The sequence below is a fragment of the Carlito syrichta genome, unplaced genomic scaffold (genome assembly GCF_000164805.1).
Source record: "Carlito syrichta isolate Samal-C Ts95f unplaced genomic scaffold, Tarsius_syrichta-2.0.1 Scaffold308803, whole genome shotgun sequence".
Taxonomy (NCBI): Eukaryota; Metazoa; Chordata; class Mammalia; order Primates; family Tarsiidae; genus Carlito; species Carlito syrichta.
In genome coordinates this window covers 603,866-622,253 of record NW_007252899.1, presented here as the reverse complement: position 1 = coordinate 622,253, position 18,388 = coordinate 603,866, and the positions used below count along the sequence as shown (strand labels likewise).

General features: G+C 43.3%; 1 protein-coding gene across 2 annotated transcripts in view; it reads left to right on the top strand.

The window, feature by feature from the left end:
- The window catches only part of CTCF (CCCTC-binding factor), a 56,318-nt gene extending 39,650 nt beyond the window's left edge, over positions 1-16,668 (top strand). The window contains exons 5-12 of one of the 2 annotated variants that reach the window (XM_021716383.1): positions 1,231-1,351; positions 1,990-2,139; positions 6,626-6,786; positions 7,300-7,482; positions 8,025-8,160; positions 10,644-10,646; positions 12,980-13,141; positions 15,167-16,668. In XM_021716383.1, coding sequence (XP_021572058.1) covers positions 1,231-1,351; positions 1,990-2,139; positions 6,626-6,786; positions 7,300-7,482; positions 8,025-8,160; positions 10,644-10,646; positions 12,980-13,141; positions 15,167-15,351 — 1,101 coding nt within the window. In that variant the 3' untranslated portion in view covers positions 15,352-16,668. The remainder of the gene's footprint in view (positions 1-1,230; positions 1,352-1,989; positions 2,140-6,625; positions 6,787-7,299; positions 7,483-8,024; positions 8,161-10,643; positions 10,647-12,979; positions 13,142-15,166) is intronic. The other variant, XM_008065765.1, reaches the window with a different exon arrangement.
- Positions 16,669-18,388: the final 1,720 nt, after the last annotated feature.

Below are 18,388 nucleotides of genomic sequence, written 5' to 3'. Positions count from 1 at the left end.
AAGACCAGCCTGGGCAACTTGATGAGACCTCGTCTCTACAATAAAAAATTAAAAATTAGCTGGGCGTGGTGGTGCATACCTGTAGTTCCTGCTACTTTGAAAGGCTGAGGCGGAAGGATCACCGTAGCCCAGCAGGTCAATGTTAGGGTGACTGTGAGTGTGCCCAATTCACTCCAGCCTGGGCTACGAAGTGAGACTCCAAACCCCCCCCCCCCAAAAAAAAAAAACTCCCTCACAGACAGTGCTGTGTGAGCTGGTGCATTGTTGTAATAATACAAGAACTCCTTCGGGACTATTTTTGCAACACCTTTCTCATGTCAAGATTTTCTGTTAAGATTTTTCTGGAAAAAAAAAAGATTTTTGTTTCTCTATCAGTGTTTATTTGGTCTGCTGTTTTTCACTGCCAGCTGATGATTCTGATGCACAGTTCAACACATTTTTGTAATGTTCTCATCACTTCTGCTTGTTACTGACCATCCTGCCCTCTCCATCAGTGACTCTTTCTCACCCCTTAAAAAAACGTTTAATCCATTTGTACATTGTCATTTTCCTCATGGCATTATTCCCTGATTTCACTTCCCCTCTTGCCAAGTTTAACAAGAAATTTAATTCAAGCCCTGACTTTCCCACGACAGCACACAGAAACATGACACAAAAAAATGAACATCATTCAGCAGGACATCACTATACATTGACACAAACACAGCTGTGAGACACTGATACACAACTAAGGTTATGGAACCTTACTGAGTTGTTTTGATAGTGTTGCCAATGTAAGTAACATTGGCAAGTTCGCGAACTTAATTGTCATATTTCATAGGAAAAGAGAGTGAGGATGATGGGAATTAAAACGTGCTCAATAGCCCAGATTCAGGATTTGGAAAAACTTGATCCATAAATAGGCATGGGTTATTATTAAACTTAGGGAAAATTTTAAACATATTATAGAAGTAGAGGGAAGAGTATAACACACCCCCATGTACCTATTATCTAGCTTAATTATTAGTGATGACCAATCTTGACTCATCTGTGCCCCTACCCATTTATCCCTTCTCTTGTATTATGATATAGATTTGAGAAGCAAAGTTTACAAATAATGAAGAGAAGGGAAGATTACCTTTTAGGCTTTTTCTTATTCTGAACTCCAGAGTACCCCAAAACGAAGCTTTTGTGCCTAACCCATAGCCTGTGTTAACAGAAGTATAAGGTTTAATTGCTTTCATGTTTCAGGTCAGCAAATTAAAACGTCACATTCGCTCTCATACTGGAGAGCGTCCGTTCCAGTGCAGTTTGTGCAGTTATGCCAGCAGGGACACATACAAGCTGAAAAGGCACATGAGAACCCATTCAGGTAGGACTTCTTCACTCCTTATTGTATTAATGAGCTTCTTTTCAGTGCATCCCGTGGGACCTTGTGAACCACCATGTGCCCTCTTTGCTTAGTTGATCTGAATGGATGACTGGCATTGGCATGAAAGTAGTATATTATTGACAGATGCTTCACTGGCATGTCCTTTGAATTCATTGTTTTAAAAATCCATAAGACAATGGATTTTGTTTTATTCGACTTGAGTCTTTATACAAATGGAAACAGTATTCTTAAGGGAGAAATAAAATGAAATTAAAATCTAGACATTTTACTCTTAAAAGTCTGGGTAGATTACCTAACCGAGCTTGCTTAGTTTTCCTGAGTGCCATCTTTTCCTAAAAAGAAAAACTTATGCGTCCTGCATCTAGTCTCCCCTAAAGGTAAGCATTGCTGTAATTTGGAGAATTCCAGAGCAGAGGTAACCAGCAACAGTTTAAAACTTGTTGCTATCTCTGAAGGTAGGTGTGATCTGGGCACTGAGACTACGCTCCAGTATTCCTATGGGTAAAACCCATAGATTCTCCGTGGCTTAGCCTATTTTGCCACCTGAGTTATGCTCCAATTAGATCATAGTATTTATTCATTTCATTTAATTTGTTCATTCTGTATTTCCTTTGAAGGGGAAAAACCTTATGAATGTTATATTTGTCATGCTCGGTTTACCCAGAGTGGTACTATGAAGATGCACATTTTACAGAAGCACACAGAAAATGTGGCCAAATTTCACTGTCCCCACTGTGACACGGTCATAGCCCGAAAAAGTGATTTGGGTAAGTAGATTAACTGGTGGCAGGTAAAAAAAAAAAAAAATTTTTTTGAAGGATTCGTGAAAATATGAGTACCATAAATAACTTTATCTTCTGACTCATATGTTTTGTGTGCATGAATGGCCTCCCACTTAATGAAAGCCATTTTTCTGTCTCTTACTGCAGTCTGGACACAAGATTTGCCCTGAATATAACATGTGTAAATTAATGGGAGGAAGAAGAGTATACCTTTAATTAGTAGCTTTCATTCCCCAAATAGCAAAATGACATAGTGTGACTCAAACTACAGTCAGTCCACTGTATTTTTTAGAAAACATTTGTACTTTCTCAAAGTAATTGCACTATTTTATTGGTTTGATGGTAACTCTCTATGCATAGTTAAGCTGGGATTTATATAGAGACAGAGGTTATCAGTAAACATTTTGATGTGATTCATACTTAAAAATACAGTTACCTGGATTTCTCCCTTTGTTTTTCTTATTTAGAAGAGAAATATAAATATTGCCTATTCTGTTCTCTGCCTAAAATGTATTGGTCCCTGAGCATTATTCTTACAAATAATTTTACATTTTAGTTATATTGCTGTAACAGATCTTCTCTTATTTTGCTATAACTTTTTTGCTCATTTGATTTTTTTTTTTTTTTTTTTTGAGTTGGAGTCTCACTCCGTCACTCAGACTGGCACACACTCACCGCTACCTTAGCGCCGACCTGCTGGACTCTGGCAATCCTTCCCTCTCAGCCTTCCAAGTAGCTGGAACTACAGGCGCATGCTACCACACCCAACTCATTTTTTATTTACTGTAGAGACAAGGTCTCACCAAGTTGTCCAGGTTGGTCTTGAACCCACAGGCTCAGTCTACTCGCCTCAGCCTCCCAAAGTGCTGGGATTAACAGGCTGGTCCACTCTGCCTGGCCTCATTTGATTTTTACAACATTCATATGAAGTAATTAAGGTACATCTTAGTCTGAGTTTATAGGTGATGAACCTGAGGTTCAGAGAGGTGTCTTTACCAAAACTATACAACACAACTTCTGAGTGGCAAAGCTAGGTTTAAGTCCTCTCAAGCTGTTTCTCACACTGGGTTACATATAAATACCCAGCATGAATGTGGCCTTTTTGCAGCATTGATTTTACTTGAAAGATTTTTTAGGAAATGTATGTATGTAATTTAGCTAATATCTTAAAACATTTTTTATTGATGCATAATAGTATTAAAACATTTTAATGTTAATATAACTATATTGACCAAAATGCAAATTGACATTTTGAAGATAAAACCAAGAGTTTGAAGCAGAGAACTTTGGGCTCCACATAAAACTCATGAATCTCATGTGTCTATTTTGCTATTAAGGGCTTTATTAGATTAAGAGGCCTTGCCCTCAGGATAGTGAAAGGGTTTTACTATTTTTGTTGTTAAGAAACTAAAATCAGCCAGGCTCGGTGGCTCAGCCTGTAATCCTGCGCCTTTGGGAGGCTGAGGTGAGTGGATTGCCTGAGCCCACGGGTTCAAGACCCGCCTGGGCAAGACCCCATCTCTACAATAAATCAAAAAATTAGCCGGGCATGGTAGCGCGTGCCTGTAGTTCCAGCTACTTGGAAGGCTGAGGCGGAAGGATCGCTGGAGCCCAACAGGTCAAGGCTGCGGTGGCCAGGAGCGGCCACTGCACTCCAGTCTGGGCAACAGAGTGAGACTCCAACTTAAAAGAAAAGAAAAAGAAAAAGAAACTAAAATCTAGCCGAGTAATGTGTCCCATGCAGTGTATGTGAGCCATTAAGCCACTTCTGTATTGTTCCTTTTTTTCCCCCTTAATTAGTCACTTACATGATGCAAATAAACACTTGGGTTTTATTTAATTTATTTATTTTTTACAGAAATGAGGTCTTGCTATGTTGCCTAGGCTGGTCTTGAACTCCTGGAATTACAGGCATGTGCCACAGCACCTGGCCCAACACTTGGGTTTTTATACTCACATGATACCTCTTAGATTTTGTGTAATGAGCTCTTTATGAGCTCTTAATTGCCTAAGAGCTGTCAAATAATTGTTAACTTCCAAAACTTCAGAAAGAAGTCTGTGTTTCCTCTTTTAATGCAGGCCTGATTTTACTGTGCACATGTATATAGCAAGTAAAAATTGAGAGCTATCCTTTCTGGCCCTCTTTTAGTTTGGTATGGTAGCACCTTGGTTGAAGCAGACTTGTACTACATAAATTCATTATTCTCAGTGCAGCTGGGCCCTCATTGCTTCTAGCTAGTGCCACTGTTCTTGTCAGGTGTGTTCCCATTCTCCTTAATGAGTTTGTTTGCTTTTGTATTCAGTACATAAATGATTTTGAGTGATTGGCACTGTGCTCCAGTATAGACTTGGACAAATCACTTTTATCTTCTTATAACCCCTTATCTCCCCCACTCTTTGTTCTCATAAATGACTTCCTACTTCACACACACACACACAAAAAGGCTACTGACTCAAACTCCAAATTTTCCATTATCAAATTTGCATCTGCATTCATCTTCTCTTTCCCCATCTGCTCCTGGAAAGTTGATGGTGCTCTTCTTGTCTGGCCTGTCCCTTTTCCTCTCTTCTGAACCATACCCTCTGTTTTGACAGTTTTCACACCATCATCACCTTCATCTTCACAGTCTCCTTGTTCTTTCCTTTCAACTCTGAACATGCTTATGTCTTATTTTTAAAGAAACGTCTTAACCAGTTGCAGTGGCTCGTGCCTATTATAGTCTCAGCTACTCGGGAGGCTGAGGTTGGCGGATCTGTTGAGCCCTGGAGTTTAAGACCAACCCGTACCATATAGCAAGAGGCTGTCTCTAAAAATATAAAAACAAAAAGTCTTCTCCTAGATGTAACTCTGCTTCCTAGCCAATCTTCATTAAGAGTTATATCCCTCAGAGTCTTCTCTCCCTCTTATTTCCCTCCCTTATTGCTTACACCCCATCACTCCAATAAAGTGGGTCATACTAAGATCAGTAATGACCCCATACCCTGAATGTAGTAAACATTCCATTTGCATCTCATTCAGTCTCTTGGCAGTATTCTTTGTGATTGTCTGTGCCCTTCTCCTTAAAACACTTTCTTCCTTTGGTCTCCATGACACATCCTGTTGGTTTTCTTATTTCCCTGTTCCTCTCCTCCTCCTGTTATTTTAACCTGAGAAGCTGTACACCGCCGCACCCAGGTGAACTCTTAGACTTCCTTTTTTTTTTTTCCCAGTTGGAGTCTCATGCTGTTGCCTAGGCTGAAGTGCAGTGGCACGCCCACTGCCACTGCAGCCTTGACCTGTGGGGCTCAGGCAATCCTTCTGCTTCAGCCTTCCAAGTAACTGGAACTACAGGCATGTGCCACCATACCCAGCTAATTTTTTTATTTATTGTACAGACAAGGTCTCACCATGTTTCCCAGGCTGGTCTTGAACCCATGGGCTCACACAATTCTCTTGCCTCCAACCCCCAAAGTGAGCCCCCACACCCAGCTACTCTTAGATTTCATAAAGCATGACACATACTCTTCATTTTCAAAATCTAATTTTTGCCTTAGTGACATCCTCAGCTTTCATGGTTTCACTCATGTCCTAACAATTCCTAAATTTATGTTTCTACTATAGATCTTTCCTTTGAGTTAGACTTATGTCTATCTGTCCCATCCCATCCCAACTTTGATTATCTCTGGCATTTTAGGTTCAACGTGTCTAAAACTGAAGGTCTAAACTTTCCTTGAAACATACCCAGCTTGGTCTTCAGCCGTCTTCCACTATTCTTTGTCTCAGTAAATGGCCCCACCAACTACCTGATTTTTCAAGTCAGAAACCTGAAGGTCATCCCTGACACCTGCCACTTTCTTCCTCACTCTACTTGTAGTCACTAAGTCCTGTTGATTCAACTTTCTCTATTTCTCATCAGTTCTTCCTCGTGCGTATTCGTTGCCATCAGCCCTGTCCATGCCACTATCTTCTACCACCTATCCTGTTTCTTTTTTTTTTTTTTTTGAGTTGAAGTCTCACTCTGTTGCCCAGACTGGAGTGCAGCGGCACACTTCCAGCCACCGTAGCCTCGACCTGCTGGGCTCCAGCAATCCTTCTGCTCAGCCTTCCAAGTAGCTGGAACTACGGGCACTCACTACCACGCCCAGCTAATTTTTTTGATTTATTGTAGAGATGAGGTCTCGCCAAGTTGCCCAGGTGGGTCTTGAACCCCGCGGGCTCAGGCAATCCGCTCACCTCGACCTCCCAAAGCACGGGATTACAGGTTGAGCCACTGAGCCCGGCCCTATCCTGTTTCAATAGTCTTAGCTGGTCTCCCCACATCTGTTCATATTCTACCTTTTAATTCATTTCTGTATTTCACCCAGAATTTTTTTTTAAGAAGCAGAAGATGCCATACAGGGATACTGAAAAAGAAGTATAAGAAATGTAGTATCTTGTTTCAATACTTATTTGTCTTCATAAGTTACAGCAGACATTGTATTTTGCTTTCAGGTGTCCACTTGAGAAAGCAGCATTCCTATATTGAGCAAGGCAAGAAGTGCCGATACTGTGATGCTGTGTTTCACGAGCGCTATGCCCTCATCCAACATCAAAAGTCACACAAGAATGAGAAGCGCTTTAAGTGTGATCAGTGTGATTATGCTTGTAGACAGGTAGGAACCATCACAAACAGTTGTTGGTGCCCCATCAGTGTCAGATATTATCAGAGGACTTTATGGTGGCTGTTTTTAAGGATAGCATTTTCAAACTGTGGTATGAGGAATATCACCAAAATCAAAAGTCATGCTTCTTATCACTTGTCTCATCCCTTTCTCCAGCTGATATTTTATTCAGTCATAGCTTACCTTCTCCTAAAGCAGACTTCTTTCTCAAAACTGGATGGAAATTAAGTCCAGGACTTGAGAGGGGAATCTGATCCTGGGTCATGATCAGATACTTTGGAGGGAGCCAGAGAAGCAGCCCAGCAGGGCTGAACTGTTTTATCTGTGCTAGAAATTATGGAAGCAGATTTTCACCCCATTAAAGATACCTTTATCATCTCGACAGGCAACATTGAGTCTAGTCCCTTGGTTGAGAAAGGCTTGTCAGCCACATGCAGATGGCAGCTGGGTAGCAGAGACATGGCCAGGCTCTGAGGCCTTTTTCCCCTCACATCTCTGTTTTAGGAGAGGCACATGATCATGCACAAGCGCACCCACACGGGGGAGAAGCCTTACGCCTGCAGCCACTGCGACAAGACCTTCCGCCAGAAACAGCTCCTCGACATGCACTTCAAACGCTACCATGACCCCAACTTTGTCCCTGCGGCCTTTGTTTGTTCTAAGTGTGGGAAAACATTTACACGTCGGGTAAGGGTCAGAACTTCACTTCTTCTGTTATTGCAGGTTCTTAATATCAAATTCTTGATCTTCCACTGCAAAGCAGGGCAGTTTTTTTTCAGTCAGATTATAAACATGATGATTCTCCATCCTTGAGAAAGGGCCAGTGGTCCCCATCTCCCAGTTTTCTGCCACCTATGAAACCTTCCACTGATGGGCAACACAGTATCTTTGAATAGGTTTGTGTAAAGAAATTTCCCTACATAGATTGAAATCTGCATTCTCTCCCACCCTCTAGCTAGCTTTTGTCTGTTCTAGAACTTCCTTTGGGTCCACTTTAGGTCTCCACAGGCCAAGGAGCTAGTCTGATCTTCCCCTCTCCCTGTCTACAGGCTACTGAGCCTCCCCTCAGAGGATCCAGCCTAATCCAGATAATCCTTATCTCTCCTGAATAAGGATAGCAGAACTTTTAAACTTAATATGCTTTTATTAAACTAAAATAAAGAGAACTTCCAGTCTGATCTTAGGGGTTTTTTTAGTAATGTGACAGAGGATTTTGTTCCTTTTGTTAGAATACCATGGCAAGACATGCTGATAATTGTGCTGGCCCAGATGGTGTAGAAGGGGAAAATGGAGGAGAAACGAAGAAAAGTAAACGTGGAAGAAAAAGAAAGATGCGCTCTAAAAAAGAAGATTCCTCTGATAGTGGTAAGTGACTTTTTTCTTTATTTGGTTACCCATGGCAGATTTTGGAACCCAGCTTTCAGTATAGTTACGTACTGATATGCTAGGACATAGAACTGGGTACATCACTCTCTCATCCTCTAAACTCTAAATCTTCTAATGTCTATTTATAGCACCAGTTACTGTTTTTATGGAACACATCTTTTTCCCTCATTGCATTCCATTGGTAATTAATACCTTATTTTCAGTATTCAGTTAAAACCAAAGCAGGCTGGGCTTGGTGGCTCAGCATGTAATCCCAGCACTTTGGGAGGCTGAGGCAAATGGATTGTCTGAGCCCACAGTTTAGAAAACAACCTGGGCAACTTGGCAAGATCTTGTCTCTACAATAAATAAAAAATGAGCCGGGCATGGTATCATGTGCCTGTAGTTCCGGCAACTTGGGAGGCTGATGCGGAAGCATAGCTGGAGCCCAGCAGGTTGATGTTGGGGTGGCTGTGAGTGTGCCACTGCACTCCAGCCTGGGCGATGGAGTGAGACTCCCAACTGAAAAATAAAAAAAGCAAAAGCAAGTTGAATATCTTTATTCAGTTTACTCAAGTTAGGCGAGCAAAGTTTCTTTTCTGTGTTCTTAGCTTTCACATTTAGGAAGCTGGTCTGTATTTGAGCAGTGAATCTAATGACATGAAGAAAGTTGCTTAAGCATTTTGACTTACAGTTTGCCTGTATCAGCCTAGCTTTGAGATACCTTGATCAAATCAGTGAAGGTCAGTCTTTTTCTTTCTACCTTAATCTCTCCATTTATAATTTAAAATCTTATCTATTTTCCTACTATTGATGCCCTTTAGACTTTTTTTTTCCTTTCTGGTCATGAAACCCAGGCAGGGGGTATGCTTAGAAGTGCTGAGCCTCACAAAAAGGGTAGTAGAACCAGAGTCTTCATCATTTGAGGGCCACATTTAATTATACAAACATATTCAAAGTGTTGTTAGATTCTATAATGTGGATACCTGGGCTACTGATACCCAGGTGAGAAGACACATCCGTGACTAAAGGTTTTGATTCAAAAGGTTGTAGAGAGTTTAATTTTAGGGAATAAACTTTCATTGAAACACTACCAGACTGGAGCTGTGCCTGACTTTTTTCTTTTTCTGTGAAAAATCTGTTTTAAGTAACATCTTTAGTCACTGGGATTTAAGTGTATGCCTCCTTTAAAACACCAATTTGCTTAATTTTTATAAAAGTACACCACTCGCCAGGTGCAGTGGTCACGCTTATAATCCCAGCACTTTGGAAGGCTGAGGTGAGAGGATTGCCTGAGCCCACAGGTTTGAGACCAGCCCACGGGTTTGGCAAGACCTCATCTCTACAATAAATCAAAAAAAGTAGCTGAGCATGGTGGTTTATGCCTGTAGTTCCAGCTACTTGGAAGGCTGAGGCAGAAGGATCACCTGAGCCCAGCAGGTCAAGGCTGCGGTGGCCGTGAGCGTGCCACTGCACTCCAGCCTGAGTGACAGAGTGAGACTCCAACTCAAAAAGAAAAAGAAAAGTTAAAAAAAAATATACCACTCTTTACAGAGAATCCTTGTGAGATTCCTTTTTTTGGTTAAGACATTATTGCAGGCCAGGCGTGGTGGCTCACACCTGTAATCCCAGCACTTTGGGAAGCTGAGGCAAGAGAATTGGCTAAGCCCAGGGGTTCAAGACCAGGCTGGGTAACTTGGCGAGGCCTCATCTCTACAATAACTCAAAAAATTAGCTGGGTATGGTGGTACATGCCTGTAGTTCCAGTTACTTGGAAGTCTGAGACAGAAGGATCGTCTGAGGCCAGCAGGTAGAGGCTGTGGTGGCCATGAGCATTCCACTGTACTCCAGCCTGAGCAACAGAGTAAGATGCCAACTCAAAAAATAAAAATAAAAAATCATTGCAGTGCGGCCTGGGTAGCATAGCAACACCTCATCTCTACAAAAAATTAACCAGGCATGGTGGTGTTCACCTGTAGTCCCAGCTACTAGGGAGTCTGAGGTGGAAGGATCACCTGAGCCCATGAAGTCCAGGCTGCAGTGAGTTGTGATCGTGCCACTGCACTCCAGGTTGGGCAACAGTGAGACCTCAACTCAAGAAAAAGAAATGATTACAGTGATCTGTTGAGAGTTACCAGAAATGTCTGGAGACCCCCAAATATTACCAGTTAACCTTGAGCTTAGGGTTCCCAGTAGTTACTCTTAGTTATACAACGTCTTGCTGCCAGACTCTGTCCTGTGCCCTTCTTTCTCCTGATCTTGCCTTATTCACTTCCTGTGGTTCATCTCCAGGAAGACCAGCTTCATGCCTTAATTGTATGTTACCAGAAACATCTTTAGTCTGCTGCTGGTTAGTAGAGCATAGAGTTGGGTTTGGGGTTTTATACTTAAGTGTCTCTTTATACAGAAAATGGAAGACAGTATGGACTCCATCCCACTGATTACATGACAAAGACCATACTGTCTTACTTGTCCTATCCCAGAAGGTCTGCCTGTTAGCCATCTACAGAGATTGACTAGCAGAGTCTCCTACTGGTTTTGCCAAAAGAGCTCCAAGGAAATAAGCCTCTGATCCTATTAGCCTTCCTTTGTGTGCCTTTCCAACCAATTTTGCCTGAATTTATTTAGTTTCCTAGGCATTGGGCCAACTTGGGCAATAGGGGGCTTGAATAAGTTCAACAGGGATGCATCTTATTGTTGACACACTGACACCAATACGTTCCCCACATTTTCACTTAGCAGCATCTCATCGTTTGACAAATCAGGCATTTTGTCCTGAAGATCAGGAATATACCCACAGATCTCTAAATTTAAATATCTTGTTCCAGAGAAAAAGAATGCACATTAGTAACCTGTGCTTTCTAGTGGAAGGCATGCAGTGTGCATTTTGTGCCACTGTGAGGGCGGAGGGGCAACAAGTTCTTTGGCTGCCTTCATGTGTGGGGTTCCAGGACAGCCTCAAACTGAGGTCAGGGGTTTGAATTTTATCTACTGTGGCTTAATTCTGTCTGTTGTGGCTTAACCTTGCCTTAAATATCACTTAGCTTCTCAATTTTTTTATGAAACGCGTGTAACACCTCTTAGTAAATGAAGTAATGAAGCCTAAATGGAATAATGGAGAATTTTAAATTGTGATATACAATATTAAATAAAAGCTGTGTTTGTGGTAGATTGTAAGTTACAGAGTGGGGATTACATGTGTTATCTCAGTCATTTTGATCGTCAAATTACTTTTAAATGGGCTGAGAGTACTGTAGAAATTACCCAAGGAAACTGATGTCAGTTGGTCATACATCCTGGGTCACTGATCTGGTAAGAGATCTGAGATTCAGAACCATATTATCTGGCTCCTTGTCAGTATTCTTTATACAATAGTAAACTCACTTGTGTATCATTAACTCTTGTCACTTACCTTATACTGCATCAATAATTTCTATCTTGTTCCCTGACAAACACACCCCACTGCCCACTCCGAGATGAGCAGGACCCTTATCTCCAAGGGTCCATTCCAGGCTTAGTGTTCTGCTTTTAGCCTGGCATAGTAGGTAGAGGGAGCATTTGTTTATTTTCAGACTATTTTGTAGTTTTATTATATAACTGATATAAAATGGAGTTGCCACTAGCAGTTTGAGACTCAATTTTCTGTTGAGTCAAAAAAGGTCTAAAGCTAAAAGGAGAAAGTAACATCCAGTCTACATAAAATGTGAATAATAATATTCACGTTGATTTGCTAGATTCTACCACAATGCCAGTTACCATATTAATCCTGATTGCGGCCAGGCCTGTTGGCTCACACCTGTAATCTCAGCATTTTGGGAGGCTGAGGTGGGAGGATTGTTTGAGCTCAGGAGTTCAAGACCAGCCTGGGCAACATAGCAAGACCACATCTCCATAAAAAATAAGAAATTTAGCCAGGTATGGTGGTATGTGCCTCTAGTTCCAGCTACTCAGGAGGCTGAAGTAGAAGTAGAAGGATCACCTGAGCCCAGGTAGTTAAGGCTGCAGTGAGCTGTGATTGTGCCACTGCACTCTAGCCTGGACGACAGAGTGAGACCCTGACTCAAGAAAACAATAACTGGCTGGGCTTGGTGGCTCAGCCTGTAATCCCAGCACTTTGGGAGGCCAAGGCAAGTGGATTGCCTGAGCCCACAGATTTGAAACCAGCCCAGGCAACTTGGTGAGACCTCGTTTCTACAATAAAATAAAAAACTAGCCAGGTGCAGTAGTACGCGCCTATGCTTCCAGCTACTTGGAACGTTGAGATGGAAGGATCGCCAGAGTCCAGGAGGTCGACATGGGGTGGCCGTGAGTGTGCAACGGCACTCCAGCCGGGGCAACAGAGTGAGACTCCAACTCAAAAAAACAAAAACAAAACCAGCAACAAATCCTGATAGTAAAAATTCCAGCAAAAGCTTATGTTTTTCTTTGGTGTTTTGTTTTGTTTTGTTTTGGTTTTTGGTTTTGTAGAAACAAGGTTTCTATTACCCTGGCTGGAGTGCAGTAGCACAGGCATGCGCCACCACACCTGGATAACTTTTTTACATTGTGTTTTGTAGCGGTGGGTCTTACTATGTTGCCCAGGCCAGTCTTGAACTGCTGAACTCAAACAGTCCTCAAGCAGTCTTCCTGCCTCATCCACCCAAATTGCTGGTATTACAGGCGTTAGTCATAGTGTCCAACCTAAATGCATTTTAAATGAACTTTTGGTAAAGAAAACAAATATGTAACAAGACTTTGCAGAACATGTAATTATTTGTTTTCTTTTTTCTTCCTCCATTCTTCTTGCTCCATCCCCTGTGCTTCCTGATTTTATAAAAAGAAAATGCTGAGCCAGATCTGGATGACAATGAGGATGAGGAGGAGCCTGCTGTAGAAATTGAACCCGAGCCAGAGCCTCAGCCTGTGACCCCAGCCCCACCACCTGCCAAGAAGCGGAGAGGACGACCCCCCGGCAGAACCAACCAACCCAAACAGAACCAGCGTAAGTTGTTCGTCTCTTCTGGAAGCTGTTTTTTTTTTTTCCTAGCATGTGGGAAAGCCAGATGAGTCCTTGTTCTTTGGAAAGATGAGAACTAAGCCATAAGAACAAGTTAAGGTCATGTCGGGAACAAACTCTTAGGAAGTGATTTTTGGAGTTTTTACTGGGGAACATCTGAGGAGGTCTTTAGAGGCCTGTTACATTTCAAGGAGAAGTAGTCCAGAGTAGAAGAGTACTTATGTTCTACAAGATGGGTACTGTTAATGTGGGCGGGTTTTGCAAAACAACCAAAGTCACAGTCAGCTGGCAGAGTTGATATGGTAATGAGTGTAAAAGAACCAATTTTTTTTGTTTTTGTTTTTGTTTTTTGAGTTGGAGTCTCACTCAGTCACACAGCCTGGAGTGCAGTGGCCGCTCCCGGCCACCACAGCCTCGACCTGCTGAGCTCTGGTGATCCTTCCGCCTCAGCCTTCCAAGTAGCCAGAATTACAGGCATGCGCTACCATACCTGGCTGATTTTTTGATTTATTGTAGAGATGAGGTCTTGCTGCCCAGGCAGGTCTCGAACCCACGGGCTCAGGCAATCCACTCACCTCAGCCTCCCAAAGGCGCGGGATTACAGGCTGAGCCACCGAGCCTAGCCAAGAGCCAAATTTTAAAGGATGAAGTGATAAAGCAATTTCTGTTCCTGAGGTCTCCCCTCCTAGAAATTGAGGCCTGTGCGCTCAAGTACTGGCCTCCTGAAAGATGAGAGGAGGAGAGGTGTTCTAGCTCACACATATGACTACAGGCTCTGGGAGATGCAAGTCTCTGCTCTCTTACTCATGTATCTCTCTAGATCTCCTGAGAGCTGACAGTTTTGTTTTCTTTTTGTTTTTGTTTTGGAGGAGTCGTTTTGGGTCGGAGTCTCACTCTGTCACCCAGTCTGGAGTGCACTGGCACGCTCAGAGCCACCATAGCCTCAACCTGCTGGCTTCAGGTGATCCTTCTGCTTCAGCCTTCCAAGCAGCAGGAATTACAGGCACGTGCCACCACGCCCAGCTAATTTTTTGTTTTATTGTAGGAATGAGGTCTTGCCATGCTGCCCAAGGTGGTCTCAAACCTGTGGGCTTAGGCAGTTCTCTTGCCTCAGCCTCCCAAAGTGCTAAGATTACAGGCATGAGCCACTGTGCCTGGCTAGTTTTTTAAAACAAATGCAGGTTTAATTTCTTTTTTTCATGTTCTCCCTGAGCCTCATGTGTCAATGTCTGTCACAGAAAAGGAAGTAAACTGTAGATCCTGGAACCAGCCCTCTTGTTTCACCTACACACGCTTGAATGAACAAGCTGGTGGGAGGAGGCCCCAGGTATGGAGAGCTACAGAATAAAAAATGTCACCCTAGCCAGGCTTGGTGACTCAGCCTGTAATACCAGCGCTTTGGGAGGCTGAGGTGAGTGGATTGCCTGAGCCTGCGGGTTTGAGACCCGCCTGGGCAACTTAGTGAGACCTCATCTCTACAATAAATCAGAAATTAGCGGGGCATGGTAGCGCGTGCCTGTAGTTCCAGCTATTTGGAAAGCTGAGGCGGAAGGATTGCTGGAGCCCAGCAGGTCGAGGCTGCAGTGGCCGGGAGCGGTCACTGCACTCCAGTCTGGGTGACAAAGTGAGACTCCAACTCAAAAAAAAAAAAATTGTCACCTTGCTGTAGGTGGGTCACCTATGTCACACACTCTGAAACATTCATAGTCACGTGCTACCTGCCCTTTTTGTCTGCCTCACACAATTGTAAAGCCTAAACGTATGACATAAAGGAAATCTAAAGATTTTCACGTGTAATTTGGGAGTCATATGATGAGTGTCAATATTTTGTTCTTTGATAGTTTCTAGAGTATTGGACTTTATTTTATGTATGGCCACATTTTAGATCTTTAACTTCTATACCACTAGTGAGGCTTTCCTGCATTGCTGACATCCCATTCGCTGTCATGTCTGAGTCATCCTCAGGCGCTTTAATGTACCATTTGTTCTGTTCATGCTCTTCTTTGCCAGCAACAGCCATCATTCAGGTTGAAGACCAGAATACAGGTGCAATTGAGAACATTATAGTTGAAGTCAAAAAAGAGCCAGATGCTGAGCCCGCGGAGGGGGAGGAAGAAGAGGCCCAGCCAGCTGCCACAGACGCCCCCAATGGAGACCTCACGCCCGAGATGATCCTCAGCATGATGGACCGGTGATGGTGGGGCTTGCGCATCACCAGGACTGCTCTGGGCTGTGTTTAAACGGCCCGCATCTTAATTTTTCTCCCTTCTTCCTTCTTTTGGCTTTGGGAAAAGCACCGTTTTACCAAACATACTGAGAACGAAAACTTCAAGGATGATGATAGGAAAAAACATGTGATTTAACTAGAACTTGCTGTCTGATGTTAGCAAATCATGGAATGTTCTGAGTCCCTGAGGGTTTACTGTGAAGTGCTGAGGACAGTGTCAACGACTAACTAGTTTTCCTAGATGGAAACAGAGACATTGACCCCCTCTATCAATACGGTAAACCACTCCAGAATGGCCACCAGGTTTCCCAGAGTTCTATGGTCTTCTTCCCAAGAGAGTTTTTAATTGTAAATGCATACTTGGGAAGGACTTAGACTTTTAAACTGTTTTTTGCTTTTGCTTTTCCCTGACTCCCTTTGCTTGGAGTCAGCTGCACACCAGTAGTATGGCATGCTACGATCGGTTTCTGTCCTGAAAGCTTTGCCTTTTTCTTGGCAAAGTTTCTGGTATGGTCAAGCTTGTAAATAACTTTTTTTACATTTTAATCTTTTCCATTAATTAAGAGGTTGAAAAGAAGTGCAGTGTAAGAAAACCCAGCATTTTAATTACTTGCAAATTAAGTTACCACAGACTCTGTAGTGTGTAAACGTTGACAAGGAATTGGATCACAATCATGTAGCAGAATGGCACCCAGACTGCTGCCCACTAGTGACGGACACCCACGTGGAAGATCGTGATTTCCAGCCCATGGAGCCAGCATTTGAACCTTGTACAATTAACTTTCAGTTATGATTTCCCATTGACATTTTCTTTGCTCTGTTTGTAGCTGAATGTTGTGTTTCATAAGTCTTCTGTTAAAGCAGAAGGGTGATTATGAGTGGGTCACAGCAGCCCTTATAAGCTGGGCCAGAAAATTTCACTAGGTCAGTAATTTAAACTTTGAATCTTCAAAAAAAAAAAAGTAATAATGTGAAGCAAAACCAACTAAAAAGTGATTCTTGCACATGAACTGTCACATGTTTAAAATGTGTTTTTTAGAGAGCCTCAGTCTTACTGATTTCAAAAACTTTTTTCTTCTGTGTATTGCTTTTAAGAGAGCCATCAGTTAGCTATCAGACTCTAGGTTGATGCATTTTGTACTTAGCTGTACTGTGTGATATTTTTCATTATTTTAGGGCACCAACATGAGACCTGTAATAAAATATGTAATGGGGTTGAAAGCTGGGGAGGAGGATCTACTGCTGTACAGCTAATAAATCATAACGGATTAACAAGTGCTCCAAAGACTGTCTTGTGTGACTCCTACCTACAAGGGAGGGCGGAGAGACCTGTGTAAGTGGCTCCAGGCTGTGCAGGCTTCTGCCTTTGGAGACCAGCTCTGTTCCCGGGCTGGCACTTCTTCTCTACCAGACAGGAGGAGATAGTCTTGGCAGATGACAGGATATTGAGTGTATCCTGCTTTAGCTTTTAACTCTCCTGCACGCGAGTAGAGGGCTGAGTGGATGACTGGACAACTGCCAGCTTCTGTGATCTACTTTAGGAGTGGATGCCGGGATGCAGAGCAGGTGGGCTCCAGAACCCCTTAGAGTATAAAAGGGTCTGGTGGAAAGCCCCATCCTCAGAATCTCAGCTCAGAGAAGGCTGGGATCAGTATCTGCGGCTCTGCCAGGTGCCAGAGAACAGAAGCTGGGCCCAGCCTGCCTTAGAGAAGAAGTGTATCTGAAAGGGGAAACACAGGCACATCCACCAGGCTGTGAGGAGACACTCCTAGATAGTATAGCTGCTACTTAGCACCACAGGAAGGTAGATGGAATGCAGGTTGTGTCATGTTAGGAAGCTTATACATTAGTGAAAAATCACCTTGCCTTAGCCATTTTTGGACAGATTGCTTTGCCAAACCCATTTTAGGTGAAATCTTCAGCCACTAATTAAAGGATTTTTTCACCAAAATCTTTTCTTGCCAGTTTTCAATGAGAAGTAACAAAGGACAAGGTGCATACAGCTTTTGGCTGGCTTGTGCTGTCCATTCAATATCTCCCAGGAAAACATAACCCTTGGCCTCCTGCAAGCCTCGGAACTCAGCCAGGCAATCAACTCCTTAGACTGAAGGTTAGTAGTCTTAGGCTGTCAGGCATGAGATCTCTCTCCCGTCCACGGGCTCAGCTCTTCACAGGAGCCAGAGCACTTCCTGCCAGAACTGTTTCAGTGGGCACATAATTATTTTGGATTTTTTTTTTGAGTCAGAGTCTCACTCTACCAGGCTGGACCTGCTGGGCTCAGGCAATCCTCTGGAACATAAGCGCATGCTACCACACCCGGCTAATTTTTTTGTTTATTGTAGAGATGAGATCTCCCCAAGTTGCCCAGGCTGGTCTCAAACCCCTGGGCTCAGACAATCCTCTTACCCTCCATATCCCAAAGTACTGGGGATTAAAAGGCATGCGCCACCACACCCATCCTAACATTCATTTTTTAGCGGCAAGGCCTTGCTATGCTGCACAGACTAGACTTAAGCTCTTGGCTTCAGCCGGGCTCGGTGGCTTCGGAGGCTGAGGTGAGTGGATTGCCTGAGCCCGCCGGTTTAAGACCCGCCTGGGCAGCAAGACCTCATCTCTACAATAAATCAAAAAATCAGCCGGGTGTGGTAGCGCATGCCTGTAATTCTGGCTACTTGGAAGGCTGAGGCAGAAGGATCACTGGAGCCCGACAGGTCAAGGCTGCGGTGGCCGGGAGTGGCCACTGCACTCCAGTCTGGGCGACAAAGTGAGACTCCAACTCAAAAAAAATAAAAAGCTGGACTCGGTGGCTCAGCCTGTAATCCCGTGCTTTGGGAGGCCCAGGTGAGTGAATTACCTGAGCCCGCGGGTTCAAGACCCGCCTGGGCAACTTGGCGAGACAGCTCTACAATAAATCAAATAAATTAGCCAGGCGTGGTAACGTGCGTCTGTAGTTCCGGCTACTTGGAAGGCTGAGGCTGAAGGATCGCCGGAGCCCAGCAGGTTGA